Source organism: Ornithorhynchus anatinus, chromosome 4 (genome assembly GCF_004115215.2).
Source record: "Ornithorhynchus anatinus isolate Pmale09 chromosome 4, mOrnAna1.pri.v4, whole genome shotgun sequence".
NCBI classification, from domain to species: domain Eukaryota; kingdom Metazoa; phylum Chordata; class Mammalia; order Monotremata; family Ornithorhynchidae; genus Ornithorhynchus; species Ornithorhynchus anatinus.
The window spans coordinates 117294526-117315073 of NC_041731.1; the positions used below are offsets into that span (position 1 = coordinate 117294526).

The 20548-nt window shown below is 44.1% G+C and overlaps 1 protein-coding gene across 1 annotated transcript in view; it reads left to right on the forward strand.

Annotated features, from left to right (window-relative positions):
• Positions 1–20548, forward strand: part of ANKRD13C (ankyrin repeat domain 13C) — a 91721-nt gene that overhangs the window by 28154 nt on the left and 43019 nt on the right. Inside the window, exons 2-4 of the mRNA XM_029062476.2 lie at positions 9522–9563; positions 13408–13512; positions 16269–16354. Of these exons, the coding sequence (XP_028918309.1) occupies positions 9522–9563; positions 13408–13512; positions 16269–16354 (233 nt within the window). The remainder of the gene's footprint in view (positions 1–9521; positions 9564–13407; positions 13513–16268; positions 16355–20548) is intronic.

Below are 20548 nucleotides of genomic sequence, written 5' to 3' on the forward strand. Positions count from 1 at the left end.
TTCTCTTTCTACTAGTCAGTTGTATTTATTAAGCACGTACTATGTGCAGAGCACTTTACTAAGTGCTTGGGAGAATACAACAATGAACAGACACAGTCCCTACCCACAGCAAGCTTACAGTTTGGCCAAGAGGCTTCCCTGTATCCATTCAGTCGTATTTCATTTAGTCGTATTTATTGAGCACTTACTGTGTGCAGAGCACTGTACTAAGCCCTTGTACTTGGCAAGGGTCTGGTCCAGTGCACTGGACCAAGTGGGTGTTCGTGGAATACCTCTACTAAGAAGCCTTCTCTCTTCAGAGCCCCTTCAAACAGTAAGGAACTAAGTAGTATTTGAACATGTCTTTCCTGCAGATTTTTAGAAGCTCGGTATTGTAGTTAAAGCCATGAAGAGTGGAAAAGCACCTGGATCTGAGGCTGTTCCTGCCAAGATCTACAAACAGGAAGGGGATGTATTACTCAAGCGCCTGAACAGCCTCTTTCTCTATAAATAGAACATTAAGGAAGTGTCACAGGGTTTCAAAGATGCTCCTATTGTAGTTTTCTTCCAGCCAAGAAAGCCTAGGAAGTTGGCTGCATCAGTGATTATGCCTTCCATTGCTGCAAGATTCTGGCCAAAATCAGCCTGTGCCAGCCTCCAAGAGACATCCTTAACCAAACATTCCCAGCATTGCAGGGTGGCTTAGCTTAGGCAGGGGTCGTCTCTTTGTTAAAACAGTCATATGCCTTTCTGCAGGCAGGGCCTGGGCTTAGCATCAGTGACATATTACTAAGAAACTGGTAGGTTTTGTTTTCTCGCAGTATATACTGGTGGTTGTTCATATGGGAAGCGGCTTTCTCACTTCATCGGATTAATTCAAGAAATGACCTGCCCAGAATGGGACTGGTTTGGTTTTTAGTGTAAGGTTATTCAGTGATTCCTCCAAATCATAGAAATGTCACTGATTTTCTTTTTACAGATTATTGCTGATTTGGGCTTTTTCTCAGACCACTATTTGATCCCTGCCTTCTCCCACTGGACTTCCCAGTAGACTGACTGCTGTCTACCTTCCCTTCTGTGTGGTTTCAGAACACTTGTATATTCTCCCTGCTGTTGTCCAAAGTCCCTCAGAACCCTTTGGACGTAATGAGCTAACCTCCTTGTGGCATTCAAGTATTGATCATGGGGCACAAAGAAAGAGGGAGAGGAGATTGAGTCCAAAAATGAAAGGATAATAATAATAATGATGATGGTATTTGTTAAGCGCTTACTATGTGCCAAGCACTGTTCTAGGCACTGGGGGGAAGACAAGGTGATGAGCTTGTCCCACGTGGGGCTCACAGTCTTAATTCCCATTTTAAATATGAGGTAACTGAGGCACAGAGAAATTAAGTGATTTACCCAAAAGTCACACAGCTGACAAACGGCAGAGCTGGGATTGGAACCCATGACCTGTGACTCCCAAGCCTGTGCTGTTTCCACTGAGCCAGCTCCATGCCAAGTTGGAAGTAACTGTCATGCAGTAATACTCTTGCCAAAGGGTCTCACATGTATGACGAATGACTGGTACTGCCCAGTGGCATTTGTTGACAGGTGTATCATATGGATATATGTGAATTGAAATTAGTAATATAATTGACAGGTTCTCTAACTATGAAATATAACTGTTTGAAAATTCAATAAAATACACAAATCCAGTTAATACATTATGGCCCATTTTTACTTCTACTTAAAACAGCAACAGAGTTTGTTACCGTCTGCAAAGCTACTTAAAGCAGAGGCTACAGCAAAGATGAAAAATAGCCTGATTGTCTATTCTGCACCAGTTGTAACACACTGAATAGTAATGTCCTCTGCTGTGGTCATTGGAACCATTAGGCATCTGATGATGCAGAATGAGGCTCACAATTAAGAGGCAGTGAGCCCGATGGAAAGAGCACTGATGTGGAAGTCAGAAGACATGGGTCAGGAGAGCTTTATCGCTATCTTTGGTGAGTTCCTTAACCCCTTTGGGCCTTAGTTTCCTCCTCTGCAAAACGGTGGTAAGAAACCTATATTCCCTTCTTAACCCTCGTGGGTCGGGGTCTGTGTCCGATCTGGTTACCTTGTATCTACCCCAGGGATAAATGCAGTCCTTGGCACAGATTAAGCATTTAAATAGCATTATTAATCAGTGGTATTTATTGAGCACGTACTGGGTACAGAGTACTGAATTCTTCCAACTGCATTAAAATAAATTACAGATGGGGTAGCAACAGAGTACAAGTATACAGTTAAGGAAGCAAGCATGGCTTAGTGGCTAGACCATGGGCCTGGGAGTCAGAAGGGCCGGGGTTCTAATCCCGGTTCCGCCACAGGTCTACTGTGTGTCCTTAACTTCTGGGCCTCAGTTACCTCATCTTAAAATGGAAATTAAAAGTGTGAGCTCCATGTAGGACAGGGACTGTGTCCAACCTGCTTAACTCGTATCTACCCCACTGCTTAGAACGTTTTCTTAACACATAATAAGCGCTTAGCAAGTACCATGGTAATTATTATTTATTATTATGAGTGGGGGTAGGGTAAATATCAAAGCACTTAGGAAGTATGGACTGAAGTGAGAAGCAGCATGGCCTAGTGGAAAGAGCATGGGCCTGGGAGTCAGAGGACCTGGGTTCTAGTCGTGACCATGGGCAAGTCACTTAACTTCTCTTTGCCCCAGTTGCTTCATCTGTAAAATGGGGCTCATCACTCTGATCCCCACGTGGGACATGGACTTTGTCCAACCTGATCAGCTTGTATCTACCCCAACGCTTAGCACAGTGCACATAGGAAGTGCTTAACAAATGCCATTTTAAAAAAAGTGCATAGGTGGGTTCAGACTGCTGCCCATTTAATAATTAACCTTCAGATGTTTACAAATTGAAGAGGACCTAAGCTGTGGGTGATAGGACAGGTCAGGGAGGTGGTGGAGAGGAGTAGGAAAGTTTAGCAGGGAACCTACTGCCCCGTGCCTTCTCTGTCATCTTCTTTCTCTCTTTTTGGCAGTAAGGATGGTTCCTAGATTTCCAGTTGCTTAGGACAGTGCTCTGCACACAGTAAGTGCTCAATAAATATCACTGACTGATTGTTTTCCCTTTCTGTCTATAGATAATATTTGTAGAGTTGTTGTTTCACTGGGGGCTCCAGTTGGCTCTCCTAGTATGTAACTGCTTCAGTTGTGCAATGCATCTGCCCAAGTAAAGCACTTTGCAAACATTAACTAAATCCACCCTTTCCTCCCCCATCCAAATTGCTACCACCTTAATCCCATCACTTATCCTGTCCCACCTTGATTACTGTATCAGCCTCCTTGCTGACCTCCCAGCCTCCTGCCTCTCCTCACTCCAGTCAATACTTCACTTTTGCTTCCTGGATGACTTTTCTACAGAAACGTTCAGGCCATGTTTCCCCACTCCTCAAGAAACTCCAGTGGTTGCCCATCCACCTCCACATCAAACAAAACCTCCTCACCATTGGCTTTAAGGCACTCAGTCACCTTGCCCCCTCCTACCTCATCTCTTTACTCTCTTACTACAGTCCAGCCTACACACTTCACTCTTACAATGCTCACTGTTCCTCAGTCTCGTCCATCTCACCACCTACCCGTCGCCCACCCGTCGCCCACGTCCTGCTTCCCTCCTCAAATCCGACAATTACTCTCCCCTCCCTTTAAAGCCATATTAAAGGCACATCTCCAAGAGGCCTTCCCTGACTAAGCCCTTCTTTCCTCTTCTCCCAGTCTTTACTCTGTCTCTCTGACTTGCTCCCTTTATTCTTTCATTCAGTCATATTTGAGTGCTTACCGTGTGCAGAGCACAGTACTGAGGGCTTGGGAGAGTACATTGCAACAATCAACAGAAACATTTCCTGCCCACAGTGAGTTTACAGTCTAGAGGATGAGCTTACTCATTCCCCCTCCCAGCCCCACAATACTATTTACATATTTGGAATAATAATAGTTATCTTATTTGTTAAGCATCTACTATGTGCCAAGCACTGGTCTAAGTGCTGGGATAATCAGATTGTCCTATGTGGGGCTTATAGTCTTAATCCCTATTTTACAGATGAGGTAACTGAGGTACATAGAAGTTAAGTGATATGCCCAAGGTCACACAGCAGACAAGTGGTGGAGCTGGGACTAGAACTCACTTCCTCTGACTCCCAAGCCCGTGCTCTTTCCACTAAGCCACGCTACTTCTCTTAGTTTATTTTTATTGTCTGTCTCCCCCTCTAGACTGTAAACTCGCTGTGGGAAGGGAATGCGTTTATTGTTACATCATGCTCTCCCAAGCTGTTAGTATAGTGCTCCGCACACAGTAAGCGCTTAGTAAATACAATTGAATGAATGACTTGAATGAATGAACTAGCAAATCCAACATAATGCTTTTGTGACATAGAAAAGGGTATGGGCAGCCCACAGTTTATTTCAAGTTAAGATGGACCACTTCTAAATTTATACCATTTCAGTTTCCCAGGAGGGCTGGGATTGTGTCTGTTTATTCTGTTGCACTCTCCCAATCCCATAATACAATGCTCTGCATAGAGTATACTCAGTAAAAACCACTGATTGATGGGTTTTGACTTTTCAAGTACTAGCATCCTTTACTGTGCTTGCTCTGGGTGGCTGTTGTGGGGTGCACAGACAGTTGGGGGAAGGGAGAAGAAGAAATACATTCATGTAGCTGAATTAATAATTGTGGCATTTGTGAAGGACTTACTCTGTGCCAAGAATTGTACTAAGCGCTGGGGTAGATTTAATACAGTTTGATCAGACACAATCCCTGTCCCACATGGGACTCACAATGTAAGGGGTAGGGAGAAGAGGTGCCTTCCCCATTTGGGATGAGATGCAGGAAATTGAGTGACTTACCCAAGGTCACACCGCAGGTAAATGCTGGAGCTAGGATCCTAACCCACAGCTCCTGCATCCCAGGCCCATCGTTTCATCAGTAGGTCTTGCTGCTTCCAGAACTGAGTATAGAATATTGGGTAATGTTTGGTGAAAATAGGGTATGGAACCTTAGTTCAGGAACATTGTTCCTATGATAAGACTGCTTCTGACCTTGCAACTTTTCTACCGAAAGACATGGTTTTTCAAGAACAAGTTAATTCATAAGTGAGAGGATTGCCTGTGCTTATCTCGCCAAAAACTAAGGAATTGAGATGAGGAATACTTGCATTATAGATAATGAAATTTTGAAAAAAAAATTACATTCTTACCATTAAATTTTATTTAGTGATTGTCAGTTTGGGATAATGGAAGCCTTGTAGATTATCTGCAATAAGGGGTAAAATAAAAATAATAGAGCCAGTTTTCGATTGACTCATCATTCAAAAGTATTTTGTCCATGATTGTATTTTTAGGTGTCCATTTCCCATGTTCAAATAGGTTATGGTTCATGGCATGGTTCTGTGATTTGAGAGAGACTTTTTAAACTTAAACACTAGTTTCCTTCAGTAGCAGCAATTTTCCATTATGGCACCAGTCACTCCCCGCACGTGATTTCATTAGTTCTGCTGAATTAGACGTTAGTTCTGTTGAAAATCGATTACCCAGTACAAAGGATTTGCTCATAGCTAGTTTCACTGCACAGTAGCGTTCGATTTGGCAAGAGCTTGTTTCCTACATCCTGTTATCAGATGATCTCTTAATGGGGTGGAACCAAACCTTTTCTCCATTAACTTTAGTTGCCTTGGCGATTCTGTCATTTGCAGTTTTAGTAGGGTTCAACACCCTTTAAATGACTTAAATGTTAAACTGACATTTTTCTGAAATGTCCTTTTAATTACCTGTTTAATCCTTTTAATGGCTAAATGAGTACTGTAAAATAAGAGAAGAAATACCTCATTGAAGGAGCATGTTTCCTTGGCCTTTGGGGTTGGAATTTAGCATTTGCTTTGGCTAGGAAATAAGGCTCAGAGAGTATATTTTGTTTAGAAATCATGTAATTCAAATATTTTAGCTTGTTTTTTGTTTTTGTTGTGAATTTAATGTGCATTCCCTTGGAATCATTAATACCGATTGTTGGATTCTTGGCTTTAATTTCTGCCCTTTCCATTGTATGTTTGGGGATCCTCAGCATATAGAGCACAAGTTTTGAAATAAGTTTTCACGGCACCTTAAACTCTGTGCATCATTTCTTTATCTGAAGAATGAGGATTCTATTTTTCTTATTCTAATCATTTAGTATAATATTACTTATCTTTAAGTGCTTACTATGTGCCAAGCACTGAACTAAGACTGTGGTATATATAAGATTCCTTTTGGGCACAGTCCTCCCACGTGGGGCTCACAGTCTAAGTGGTGGGAAAAGGATTTAGTCCCCATTTTGTAGATGAGGAAACTGAGGCACAGGGAAGTTAAGTGACTTGCCCAAGGTCACACAGAATACAAGTGGTGGAGCTGGGATTAGAACCCAGATCCTCTGGCTCTCAGGCCTGCTCTCTTTCCACAAAGCCACACTGCTTCCCTCTTCTCCCTCCTCTGTAGACTGTGAGCCCATCTGGGACAGGGACTGTGTCCAACCTGATTATCTTGTCCAACCTGATTATCTTGAATCTACTTTAGCTTTTTGAACAATGCTTGGCACATAGTAAGCACTTAACCAATACAGCATAGTTTAGTGGCTAGAGCACAGGCCTGGGGGTCAGAAGGACCTGGGTTCTAATTCTAGCTACTCCAACTGTCTGCTGTGTGACCTTGGTCAAATCACTTAACTTCAGTGCCTCAAGAACCTCATCTGTAAAATGGGGATTAAGATTGTGAGCCTCATGAGGGACAGGGACTGTGTCTGATTAGCTTATATCTATCCCAGAGCTCAGAGCAGTGCTTGACACATAGTAAGCACTTAACAAATACCATTATTATTATTATTATTATTATAACAATGATGATGACATGGTCCCTGCCCTCAGTGTACACGTTGAGGGAGCAGAAGCTGCGACTGCCTCTCACCAAGTGAAATGCCAGTTATCTGTTTTTAAAGGAAATCCTCAGTCACAGAGGATGCTTGATTTGATCCATGATTTTCATCCCCCAATGGCAATCTATCTGGCTAGAAGGCCCGTATTAATTTCTCTCTCCCACTCTAAACTGTGAGTTCCTCAAGGGCAGGAAAAATGTCTACTAACTCTCTTGTACCTTACTGTCCCAAGCATGAAGTACAGCGTTCTGCACACAGTAAAAACTCAATATCATTAACTGATCGATTAGGGACAAAATGTGGCTGCAAGGTCAAACAGCATTTGCCAGATCCAAATGCCTCTCTGCAATTATAGCGATGGTTTAAACATGAATCCGTAATATTTTCTCTCCAGTTGCAGTTCCTGATTTGTGGTTTTCCAGCCGAATCCAAAACTTCAATATGCCCAGTCCTGACTTCAAAAGCTATCTTGTGAATAAAGGAGAGAGACAGAGAGAGGAAGAGGGAGAAAATGAGAATATGAATTTTAGAGATGTCTATCCAGTTTTGGAGTTATCTAGGCTTGGCTTGGCAGCCCCTTAAGACTGGGCCATGTGGCTCTGAGACTGCCACCGAGACCCAACCTTCATGAGGAAGATGGTCTGTGCAACAGTCAGAACCCTGGACTGGCTATTTAAGTGGAGTAGGGGGGAGATTGAGGACAAGATCGCTTCTTTGTCTTGTCTTGACTTTGTCCCTTTGGTTTGTTGACTCTTTTTTACCTGCCATCCATTGTTACCTTGTCTTCATCTGTCTACCTCCACCTCATTTGGGAGCCCCAGTTGGGATGGGGACTGCCTGATGTGTTATATTTGAATGTATCCCAATGTTTTAGCACAGTGTGTGGCACACAGTATTTAATAAGTACCATAGCTACTAGTAGGCTCTCCTTTTCTCTCTCCTCCAGCTGCCTGCTCATAGACAGCTCACAGCACATTAGCAACTTTGCTGTCAGGGAGATTAGATAAAGCTCATGTGTCTTTTACTACTTGACACAGTCCTCTCCTGGTTCTCCTTTCTCTGGCCTCTCATTTTCAGTCTCTTTTGTGGACTCCTCCTCTGCCTCCAATCCCCTAACTGTTGGAGTCCCTCGAGGTTCAGTTCTATGTCCTCTTCAGTTCTCCATCTGCGCTTACCCCCTTGGAGAATTTACTTGCTCCAGTGGCTTCTCTGCAGTCTGTTTTCCCCCACCTTCAGGACATCTCTACTTAACACATCCAAAACAGAACTCCTTATCTTCTCACCCAAACCCTGTCCTCCCCCTGACTTTCCCACCACTGTAGACAGTACCACCATCCTCCCTGTCTCAGAAGCTTGGCATTATCCTCAGTTCATCTCTCATTCAACCCACAAATTGTCTGTCACCAAATCCTGTCAGTTCCAATTTCATAGCATTGCTAAAATCCATTTTTTCCTCACCATCCAAATTGCTACCTCATTGTTTCAAGCGCGTACCTTATCCTGCCTTGACTACTGCATCAGCCTTCTTCCTCGCTGACTTTCCGGTCTTCTGCCTCTCCCCATTCAAGTCCATACTTCACTTGTCTGCCTGGATCATTTTTCTAAAAAGAATTCAATCCATATCTCCTCATTACCCAGGAACCTTCAGTGGTTTACCTAAAATGCTCAATCAACTTGCCCTCTCCTATCTAATCTTGCTGATTTCCTATTAGAAACCAGAGGGCTTACTTGGTTCCTCTAACACGGACCTACTCACTGTACCTCCATCTCATCCATCTCAATGTCAACCCCTTGCCCAGATCCTGTCTCTTGCCTGGAGCTCCCTCCCCCTTCATATCTGACTGGCTGTCACTCTCACCACTTATAAAGCCTTATTGAAAACACATTTCCTCCAAGAGGCCTTCTCTGACTAAGCTCTCATTTCCCCTACTCACTCTCCCCTCTGTATCTCCCTTGCACTTGGAGTGTACCCTTTTAAGCACTTGATATTCACCCACCCCTCAGCCAGCCCCACAGCACTTAGGTACATGTTCCATAATGTATTTTCCTACCCGTCTCCCCCTATAGTCTGTGAGCTCCTTGTGGGAAGGGAAGATGCTACCAACTCTGTCATAATTATACTCTCCCAAGCGGCTAGTACAGTGCTCTGCACATGGGACAGGGAATTGTAAACATCCAGAGTATAACTTTCCAGTGAGATGGGGATGATGACACTGTTCACTGCAAGTGTGGTGGCTCAAAAAATGTGTCCCTTTCTGGGACAGTGCAGACCGGTCTGGCACGGAGAGGTAGTTTGCTGCTCATAAAGGAGGCAAACTAAGATTTCTGTGGACCACGTGACTTTGTAAGTGCCCAACCTTCCGCTGGCAAATCTATGTTAGCCCCAGTAACTTTGAATTCTCTTTCTCAAAGCCAGGGCTATTGGAGAACTGCCTCTGCTGCCTATTGCTGTTTCAGCTTCCGCTGGGCAGATAGAGAAAATCTTTTTCCAAGATCCGAAAATACCCTTTGCAAACCTGGAGGGAGTTACCCAATGACATGGGAATGCTTCTGAAGCCATGCTGTCTTCTAATTTTAATGTGTCTTTTTAAATTTCAGGAAACACTCCTTTACATCTTGCTGTAATGTTGGGAAGTAAAGGTTAGTATATGGACTTTTAATTTTGATATAAAAATTCCCCTTGCACATAGTTTTAAAAAACCTTTGGAAACTGTAGAATGCTTGTGCCAATGTCCTTCATCCCATCACCAAAATGTATTTCCTCTTGGGTTAGCTTTGGCTTTTATTTGGCAAGTTCTACCAAATTGGGAAGTGAAAATTTCTTAAAAATGCAAAATACGCTCTCTCTGTCGTCATACCACCCTCTTTGTTAGGGGGGAAAAGAATCATTCTTCTTAAAACACATTGTGTTTAAAAAAATCTGTAGGGCCCGACTAAGCCCTCATTTCCTCTTCTGCTACTCCCTTCTGTGTCGCCCTTGCACTTGGGTTTGCACCCTTTATTTACCCCACCCTCAGTCCCACAGCACTTATGTATATACTTAAATTATTTATATTACTGTCTCCTTTTCTAGACTGCAAGCTCCTTGTGGGCAGGGAACGTGTCTCTACATTCTGTTATATTGTACTCCCCCGATCAGTCAATCATTTGTATTTGTTGAGGACTCACTGGGTGCAGAGCACTATACTAAGTGCTTGGAAGAGCACAGTACAACAGAGTTGGTAGGCACATTCCCTGTCCACAGTTTAGCTTATAGTCTAGCGTACAGTCAAGCACTTAATACAGTGCTCTGCACACAGTAAGCCACGCTGCCTCCACACCCAAGCCAGCGCCATCCCGAGTCCCTCAGCCACTGCCTTAATGTATAAAAGGTAAATTTTTTACGTCCTGTAGGAGTGGTCTGAGCCTGAAGTAGCAGAACTATGCTCTGCCCACAGGAAACATTTAATAAATGCTGTTATATTTCTAACAGTCCTTGGATTATAGGGGGGAAAAATAGATAAATTCAGAATGGCATCTGGCTGCATAGTTTTTGGAGTTCTTGATTTGATAGTTGAGGTGCAAACAGTTAAATTTAAGGTTTAAATTCAAATGGAGAAAGACATAGTTTCAAAGATTGAAAAAGTTTTGCCTTTAATTGGAGGATTGAAAGAGATTTTTTGAAGCTGAGGCACATCCCTCTACAGTTCTCTAAAAGTGGGTAAGGCTAAAAGCTGGGTCAGACTGGGCCAAAACTGGATTTCTAGTCTTTTTCAGGAAGCAGTGCTGCCAGAGAAATATGAAAGACAGAAGGTATATAGATAACGTGCTGTTTTTTTTTTTTTTGCTCTGGCTTTCCCGATCTGTTCTTCTTTCACTTCCCAGATACTTTTGACTTGCCAAGGCATCATCATTTGACCATCCTCAGTACTTATATATATATATATCTGCCTATTCAGTTAGACATTCAGTTATTCACTCTGATTATGCAAGTTGTAAATCTTTTTAATGTCTTTCTCCCCCAGTAGAGTGTAAGCTCCCTGAGGCAAGGAACATGTCACTTTTTTTTGTGCTTTCCCAAGCATTTAGTACAGTGCACTGCACCCAGTGGGCATTCAGTAAGTGTATTACTACAAAGGTTGAGTGTCTTTGCCCTTCAGGAGTTAACCCCAGAGCCCAGTTCTCCAACTGATCTTCTCTACTTTTTTTTTCTCCCAGCTTCTTCATGGGGATTCATTTCCCAGGTTCCCAAAACACATTTTTTCGAACTACTAATGTTTGGGATTTTTAATTTTTTTGCCCCCCCAACCACTGTATAGATCCTGCCGGGCTAGTTAAGCTAGCCCCTTGGAGTAAAACCTGGAATGATATTAAGCACTTGGTGTATGCCAGAGTACTGTGCAAAGCAATGGATTAGATGATGGAGTCTTGAGCAAGAACAGTGACTGAGCCTTAATCCTGACACTTGAGACCTGAGAAGCTGTGCAGAGGGACTGATTGTAGAGCTAGTGGATTGCGAAGCATCACTCAAACTCCTCATTCACGACATTTCCGCTGTAGCTTGGAGACAGAGCACAAGCAGCGAGTGGGGAGTCAGGGGTGTCTCACACAGTGGTCAGTGCACAGGCGGTCTTGTCCCGAGTCAGTCAGCTACAGGCCAAATCAAAACTAAATCTCAGGTCTCCTAAATTTCCAGAGCAGTGCTCTCTTTCCAATGAACGAACAACAGGGGTACATACAGCATAAATCAGAACAGAAAGGGGCACACACACAATCTAAGAGGTAGAGAAAAATTATTTTAGGTTCCCAGGGGACTATTTAAGTATGACAAGCGTCTAAATAGTACTGTACCTTTAAAGAGGTAATAATTAATGGTATTTGAGTCCTTACTTTGTGCAGAGCACTGTACTAAGGGCTTGGGAGAATACAGTAAAACAGAATTAGCGGACATGTTCCCTTCCCATAATGAGCTTACAGTCTAGAGGAGAAGGGAGATGTTAATATAAACGAATACTTTATTATATATCAAGTAAAGAATGTACATGAATGTATAAGTAAGATTCCCAAACTCATGGAAAGACACCTAGGAAATTGTTTATTTGTTTGATAGGAATAGTGATGGGCAAGGAACATACCTGCTAATTCTGTTGTATTGTACTCTCCCAGAGTGCATAATACAGGGTTCTGCACCTAGTAAGTGCTAAAAAATAATCAATAAATACGATTGATTGATTGAATAATGTTCTGCCTTGAGATGGGAGAAATTGGATATATGATTTATTTAAGTCTAATTGTGATGTGTACTTAAGGAATCTATGCAGTCACTGGCATTTATTGAGCACTCACCCTGTGCAGAGTCCTGTATTAAATGCTTGGGAGGGTACATTAGAATTGGTTGACACAATTCCTTCCCACAGGGAGCTTATAGTCTAAAGGGGGAGACGGGCATCAATACATTAGTTGGGAAAATGGCAGATAATAAAGATATACACAATAGCAGTGGATATTCTTAGGATTTTTTTAAATATATTCTACCAATCTTTATTTTACAATCTCATTTGATTTTTGAAATCTGTATGAACTTCATGTTTAGACACATGTGCTAGAAGAACTAGAGTAGGTGCTTGGGAAGTACAGAATAAAGTGACACATTCTCTGCCCACAAGGAGGTTACATTCTAATGGGGAAGACACATAAAAATATTTACTGCACTGTCAGAATATATAAAGTGGACATGTATACATGAGAGCTAAGGAGGTGTAATAAATTCATTAAGAGCTAAAGTTGGGCAGAAGAGATGTGGTCATTCAGGATGCTGGGAAGTTAATCGGGGGAAAGCTTTTTGGAGGAGGTGGGAATTTAGCAAGGATTTGAATGTGGAGGGAGTTCCAAAAACAAGGAATAGCAGGTGGAAGGGGAAGGAGACTGGAGAGTCAAGAGCAGAGGTAAGGCTGAAGATTGGCTTGGGAGGAGTGAAGACAGTGGGTTGGGGAATAGCAGGTGAAGAGAGCAGGTAGGTAAGATGAGTCCAGGTAGAAGAGAACTTCTAATATTTAATGCAGAGAGCCACTGGAGAGTTTTCATTCATTCATTTAATCATATTTATTGAGCAGTTACTGTGTGCAGACCACTGTGCTAAGCGCTTGGAAAGTACAGTTTGGCAACAGATAAAGACAACCCCTACCCAACAATGGGCTCACAATCTAGAAGGGGAGGTGTGGGCTGGGTTTGAGGAGTCCAGTTTTGAGGAGAGATCTGGGCCAGGTGAGGAAGTATGAGGAAGGTGATCCGAGACGCAGCAGCTAGATAGGAGTGCAGAGGGGCCGGAGACTGGGAGACCAGTAAGGAGGCTAGTGCAAAAGTCTAGCCAAGGCAAGACTAGCATTTGTCCCCCAGCATGGTGGCAGTTTAGGGGGAAAAGAAGGGGTTGACGTGGGAGGTGTTTTGCCACTGTTTAAGTTTTAAACTAAACTGTCCCTTTTTTTTTTATTTTGGTGTGTTCTAGAATGTGCCCATTTGCTTTTGGCTCATAATGCTCCAGTTAAGGTGAAAAATGCTCAGGGATGGAGCCCTCTGGCAGAAGCTATCAGTTATGGAGACAGACAGATGAGTAAGAAATATGAACGGATTTATTTTGAGCTTTCGAATTGTTCGCATGAAATGATCGATTTTGTATGCAGTTATTAATTCACAAAAGCTTGATTTTTTTCAGTGACATTTATCAACACACCTTTATTGAAAAGATAACTATGTTTGATGAAAGTTATTTGTGGCATTGATGGCAAGAGTGCAACTAGCGTTTTGAAGAAAGTAAAGGATCTCTCTTGTCCGAGTGCAGCCTGGGCCCGGACTGAACCATTGAATCGGCCAGACTGGATCAAGTCCAGGCTGATCCAGTGGAGCCAAAATTTCACTACCAGGTGGGGCTGCTCAGGTGCAGTTGTGCCCATGTGCAGTTGTGCCTGTATACTAGTGTGACTTTGCAGCACCTGGAAATAGTTGTATCTCTGAGGGACACATCACACAAAACGCCTCTGGCAGTGTGAAGCCAACCTGGCTCAGTTTAATTATAGACAGAAAGTAGAAAGAACATCATGCTTTTCAGGGTCCAAAATGTTTCATAGCTTTCTCTTCCTTACAGATGGAATGGAAACAGCATTTCCCCCTCTTTTCCTCTGTTCCTCCCATTTTAATTCAGGGAAGAACTGCCTTTGTCAAATTCACTGAACCTGTATTGCCATTGGTTCCCCTAATCTTCCTTCCCCATGTGAGGGAAGGTAGTTTCTAATAATAATAATAATAATAATAATGTTGGTATTTGTTAAGCGCTTACTATGTGCCGAGCACCGTTCTAAGCGCTGGGGTAGATACAGGGTAATCAGGTCGTCCCATGTGAGGCTCACAGTTAATCCCCATTTTACAGATGAGGGAACTGAGGCACAGAGAAGTTAAGTGACTTGCCCACAGTCACACACCTGACAAGTGGCAGAGCCGGGAGTCGAACCCATGAACTCTGACTCCAAAGCCCAGGCTCTTTCCACTGTGCCACGCTGCTTCCCCTAGATATTTCACCTGCATCACGCTGAAAAGACTAAATAAATCCAGCTTCTGAAAGGATCTGGAGGCGAAGATGGCAGGCGTTGGCCTCAGTTGTGTCTTTAGACCACTAGGAACGGCAGAGGGAGATAACACGTCTTCTCCTCCCTCCTCCTTCCTCTCCCCCCTCGTTCACCATGTCCTCTGACAGCAGGTGAGCTTGGATTCCAGTATAGACAGAGGATCATACTGCCTGAATCAAGCCTCCACAGCAGGCGGGAACAGCAATGAAAATCATGGCTTCCAGACACCGAGGCCTGCCAGTCACCAATTTTTAAGAATCTGTGACTTGGGGAAAGATGTAAATTCTCTTCCAGTTGTTTAATCTGGTTGCCATTAGTATTAAGGGTCATCTGCCATGAAAATATTTAATAGAATATAGGACAATTGAAAAATAGATTGTGGAAGGAATGTTAATATGTGTGGAAATAAAGGAGCGTGAGTAGCTTTTGTGTGTTTGCTCCACGTTTGAAGAAGTGTAAGGATGTGTTCAGTTACCATTGGGGGTCTCTCCCATATAGTGGTCCAAAATGTAAGTTCTGGGAACAGGGATTATTTTGACATGCCCGATTTTCCTGAACAGTACCTGTTACTCTCAGGGTTAAGTGGTACTGGGACCAGTTTTCATGACAGCCATTGCTCGTTGTTTTGTTGAACAGCCACAAAGTACACTCCGATTGACCTGGAGCCAAATGTAGTAAGTCGAGCAACTGCTCGATTTGTTTCTTTGCTGAAGGGGTCTTTTTCACCGGAGCCTTAGGTTTGGGTCGAGCTTCTCACAATTGATTCTGTTCCCATAATAATAATAATAATGTTGGTATTTGTTAAGCGCTTACTATGTGCCGAGCACTGTTCTAAGCGCTGGGGTAGACATAGGGGAATCAGGTTGTCCCACGTGGGGCTCACAGTCTTAATCCTCATTTTACAGATGAGGGAACTGAGGCACAGAGAAGTTAAGTGACTTGCCCACAGTCACACAGCCGACAAGTGGCAGAGCTGGGATTCGAACTCATGAGCCCTGACTTCAAAGCCCATGGTCTTTCCACTGAGCCACGCTGCTTCTCCATCAGGAGTAGCCTTAGGGGGTCAGGTCCTTTCTGGGTTTCAATCTTTCTTGAAGACCATGGAGAAGCTGCTTAACTTCAGGGTGGCCCCTGAGGACTGAGAGTTTGGGTTGCTGTTGGGTGGAACAGATTCAGTCTGGAATACTTCACAGCAACCCTGGGCCTTTCAACCAGCAACGTGAAGTCCCCAGAGGGACTTGGAGATCCGAAACCAACCCAGGCCCCCCAGGGAGCTTCGGCCTGTGGACCCTGCCAGTTGCCTACAGCCAAGCCACTGCCATCAGTCTGGGTCTGCTGGGAAAGTCCAGGAATTTGTACTGATTGAGGAAGAGAGAGGAAGGATGAAGGATCGGAAGAAGTGCCACAAAGCCTTGCTTTCCAGTTGTTTGGATTTCCAGTGATTGAGTGCTTATTGTGTGCCAAGCACTGTAGTAAGTGCTTATCAGTTTACAGTGCATTGGATAGACATCATCTCTGCCATCAAGGAGCTTACCCACAAATGTAAAGAAGAGTGCTTGCCTTTTCATTGTCTTACACATTAGTAACACTGAGGGATACCCTGAATTTGAGAAGGAAAGGGCTTGAGAAATAGCTACAGGTTGGAACCGAAATCCGTTATTTTTGCTGCTATGTAAACCTGAGACTGCAATGCAAATCTGAAACTTCAGTTTATAAAATGGAAATTAATTTTATTTTTAAAATTTAGTTACAGCACTGCTAAGAAAACTTAAGCAGCAATCCAGGGAAAGTGTTGAAGAAAAGCGACCTCGATTATTAAAAGCCCTAAAAGAGGTGAGCTATCAACTGTATCCTACTTTTGCTCTGAAGGCGTGACCTAAAAAGATTCCTTTAATATGTGTGTGTTACTTTTGAATCAACTGAAATTATTTGGCATTTAGAGTTGAAAAGTATGAGATTGTAACATTTCACTTCCAAGTTACAGATATTGAAATTTAACTTTTAAATTGTTATGTAATATTTTTTTATTGGAGCAGATGCTATATAGTGTCTTATTTCAAATATCCAAAAAGATAAGCCATAATAGTGGGGAGGGATGGTCCCCACTTTATTAACCATTCATTCAGAAGTTGATCCTCATCACCCTATGCTGGAAATGGAGAAGAGGAATATTGAAATCATTTTTGGCAGCTATTTAAAAATTTAATTTTTAATTTAATTTAAAAATTAGCATTTAAATAACTGAGCGGTTATTTAAGTTTACCTTATCTAATCAAGGTAACACTAAGCAAGTATATAACCAGCTCTGTATTATATTTTCAAGGAGAAAGGGGTGGTGGGTAATGTAAAACAGATATTGCCAAACCCAGGCGAGGGCTTGGTGTACTGGTGTTATGCTAGGGGTAAGGAGAGGTGAGGTAGTCCTGGGACTTGCTTGGGAATAATGGAGGGATGGCTATAATCCTCTGCTTAAGCTGCGGAATGCTGCTGGCAGAAGACCGGACACCTGGTCAACCTCATCCATCTCAACTTCATCCTCGCTTGCTTTAATTGTGTCTTCTCCTCCTGGCAACAATACTTCTCTATCCTCATTGACTTCCATACCAAATGCCTATGCCAGCTGTTTTAGACCTTTAGCACTCCCTCCCCCTCATTCAATGACCTGGCCACGTACTTTATTGATAAAAGTGAAATCATCAGGCATGATCTCCCTAAAAACCTCTCTTACTCCTTTCTAGTCCCTCCCTCCTACCTCCTCCTCAACTCTCCCATCTTTCCCAGCAATATCTCAAGAGATTATCCTGCTCCTCTCAAAGTTTGCCCTCTCCACCTACACCAACCCCATTCTTTCCCACCATATCAGAACACTTGCCCCTTCCCTTTTTTCCTCCCTCACCACCATCTTCATCCTTTTACTTTCCAGTGGCTTCTTATCCACTGCTTTCAAACATGCTCATGTATCACCTATCCTAAAATAAAAAAGCCCTCCCATAACCATACAGCTCCCTCCAATTATCACCCTATCTCCTTCCTACCATTCTCCACCAAACTCCTTGAAAGAGTTGTCTACATCTGCTGCCTTCATTTTCTCTCCAATTCTCTCCTTGACCTCCTCCAATCTGGCATCTGGCCCCTTCTTGAAACTTGCCTTCTCTTAGGTCACCAGTGACCACCTTGCCAGATTTAACAGCCTCTACTCCATCTTAATCCTCCTCGATCTCTCAGCTGTCTTTGACACTGGGACACACTCCCTTCTTCTGGAAATATTATCCAACCTCAGCTTCATTGACACTGTCATCTCCTGGTTCTCCTCCTATATCTCTGATTGCTTCTCTGCTTTTTCTGCAGAATCCTCTTCTGTCTCCCACCCTCTAACAGTGGGAGTCCCTCAAGGCTCAATTCTTGGTCCCTTCTAATCTCCCACTCCCTTGGAGAACTCATTTTCTCACGTGGCTTCAACTATCATCTCTACCTCGTTGATTCTCAAATTTTTTCCCCCATCCCTGACATCTCTCCTTCTCTGTAGTCTCCCATTTCCTCCTGCCTTCAGGACATCTCTACTTGGATATCCCACTGACACCTCAAACTAAACATGTCCAAAACGGAACTCTTCTTCTCCCCCTGCCCAATCCTCATCTGCTCCCCTCCCCACCCCCGTCTTTCCTATCACTGTAGTCAACACCACCATCCTCCCTGTCTCACAAGTGGGCAGTAGAAACTTGGCATTACCCTTGGCTCATCTCTCTCATTCAACTCACAATGTTTAATCTGTCACCAGATTGCCACCCTTTCCTCTCCATCCAGACTGCTTCTATGCTGATCCAAACACTTATATTCATACATTCATTCAATAGTATTTATTGAGCGCTTACTATGTGCATAGCACTGTACTAAGTGCTTGGGATGAACAAGTCGGCAACAGATAGAGACAGTCCCTGCCGTTTGACGGGCTTACAGTCTAATCGGGGGAGATGGACAGACAAGAACAATGGCGAGTCAAGGGGAAGAACATCTCGTAAAAACAATGGCAACTAAATAGAATCAAGGCGATGTACAATTCATTAACAAAATAAATAGGTTAATGAAAATATATACAGTTGAGCGGACGAGTACAGTGCTGTGGGGATGGGAAGGGAGAGGTGGAGGAGCAGAGGGAAAAGGGGAAAAGAGGGTTTAGCTGCGGAGAGGTAAAGGGGGGGTGGCAGAGGGAGTAGAGGGAGAAGAGGAGCTCAGTCTGGGAAGGCCTCTTGGAGGAGGTGAGTTTTAAGTAAGGTTTTGAAGAGGGAAAGAGAATCAGTTTGGCGGAGGTGAGGAGGGAGGGCGTTCCAGGACCGCGGGAGGACGTGGCCCAGGGGTCGACAGCGGGATAGGCGAGACCGAGGGACGGTGAGGAGGTGGGCGGCGGAGGAGCCGAGCGTGCGGGGTGGGCGGTAGAAAGAGAGAAGGGAGGAGAGGTAGGAAGGGGCAAGGTGATGGAGAGCCTTGAAGCCTAGAGTGAGGAGTTTTTGTTTGGAGCGGAGGTTGATAGGCAACCACTGGAGTTGTTTAAGAAGGGGAGTGACATGCCCAGATCGTTTCTGCAGGAAGATGAGCTGGGCAGCGGAGTGAAGAATAGCCTGGAGCGGGGTGAGAGAGGAGGAAGGGAGATCAGAGAGAAGGCTGACACAGTAGTCTAGCCGGGATATAACGAGAGCCTGTAACAGTAAGGTAGCCGTTTGGGTGGAGAGGAAAGGGCGGATCTTGGCGATATTGTAGAGGTGAAACCGGCAGGTCTTGGTAACGGATAGGATGTGTGGGGTGAACGAGAGAGACGAGTCAAGGATGACACCGAGATTGCGGGCCTGAGAGATGGGAAGGATGGTCGTGCCATCGACGGTGATAGAGAAGTCTGGGAGAGGACCGGGTTTGGGAGGGAAGATGAGGAGCTCAGTCTTGCTCATGTTGAGTTTTAGGTGGCGGGCCAACATCCAGGTGGAGACGTCCCGGAGGCAGGAGGAGATGCGAGCCTGAAGGGAGGGGGAGAGGACAGGGGTGGAGATGTAGATCTGTGTGTCATCTGCGTAGAGATGGTAGTCAAAGCTGTGAGAGCGAATGAGTTCACCGAGGGAGTGAGTGTAAATGGAGAACAGAAGAGGGCCAAGAACTGACCCTTGAGGAACTCCAACAGTTAAAGGATGGGAAGGGGAGGAGGCTCCAGCGAAGGAGACCGAGAATGACCGGCCAGAGAGGTAAGAGGAGAACCGGGAGAGGACAGAGTCCGTGAAGCCAAGGTGAGATAAGGTATGGAGGAGGGAGGGGATGGTCGACAGTGTCAAAGGCAGCAGAGAGGTCAAGGAGGATTAGAATGGAGTAGGAGCCATTGGATTTGGCAAGAAGGAGGCCATGGGTGACCTTAGAGAGAGCAGTCTCGGTAGAGTGGAGGGGACGGAAGCCAGATTGGAGGGGGTCTGGGAGAGAATGGGAGACTACAGTGGCCTGCTCATTGACCTCACTGCCTCCTGACTCTCCTCACTCCAATCCATTCTTTATTCTGCTGCCGGCTCATTTTTCTAAAGAAAAAATTCAGTCCACTTCCCATCACTCCACAAGAACCTCCAGTAGTGCCAACCACCTCTGCATTAAACTGAAACTTCTTGCCGTCGGCTTTAAAGCCGCCTCCTCCTACCTTACCTCAGTGATTTCCTACTGCATTCAGGACCCCACATTTCATTCCTCTAACGCCAACTTACTCACTGTACCTCTCTCTCATCTGTGGCTCTGCTGACCCCTTGCCTAGGTCCCGCCTCTGGCCCGGAACTCCTTCCCACTTCATATTACAGACCAACACTCTTCCTACCTTTAGAGTTTATAAAAATCACATATCTTCCAAGAGGTCTTTCCCAATTACACTTTTTCCCTACTCCCTCTCCCTTCTGTGTCATCTGTGTACTTGGAGCTGTAGCCTTTAAGCACTTGATAGTTATCTCTTCCTCAGCCCCTTTCACTTAGGTGCATATCTGTAATTTTTTTTTTTGATGTCTGTCTCCC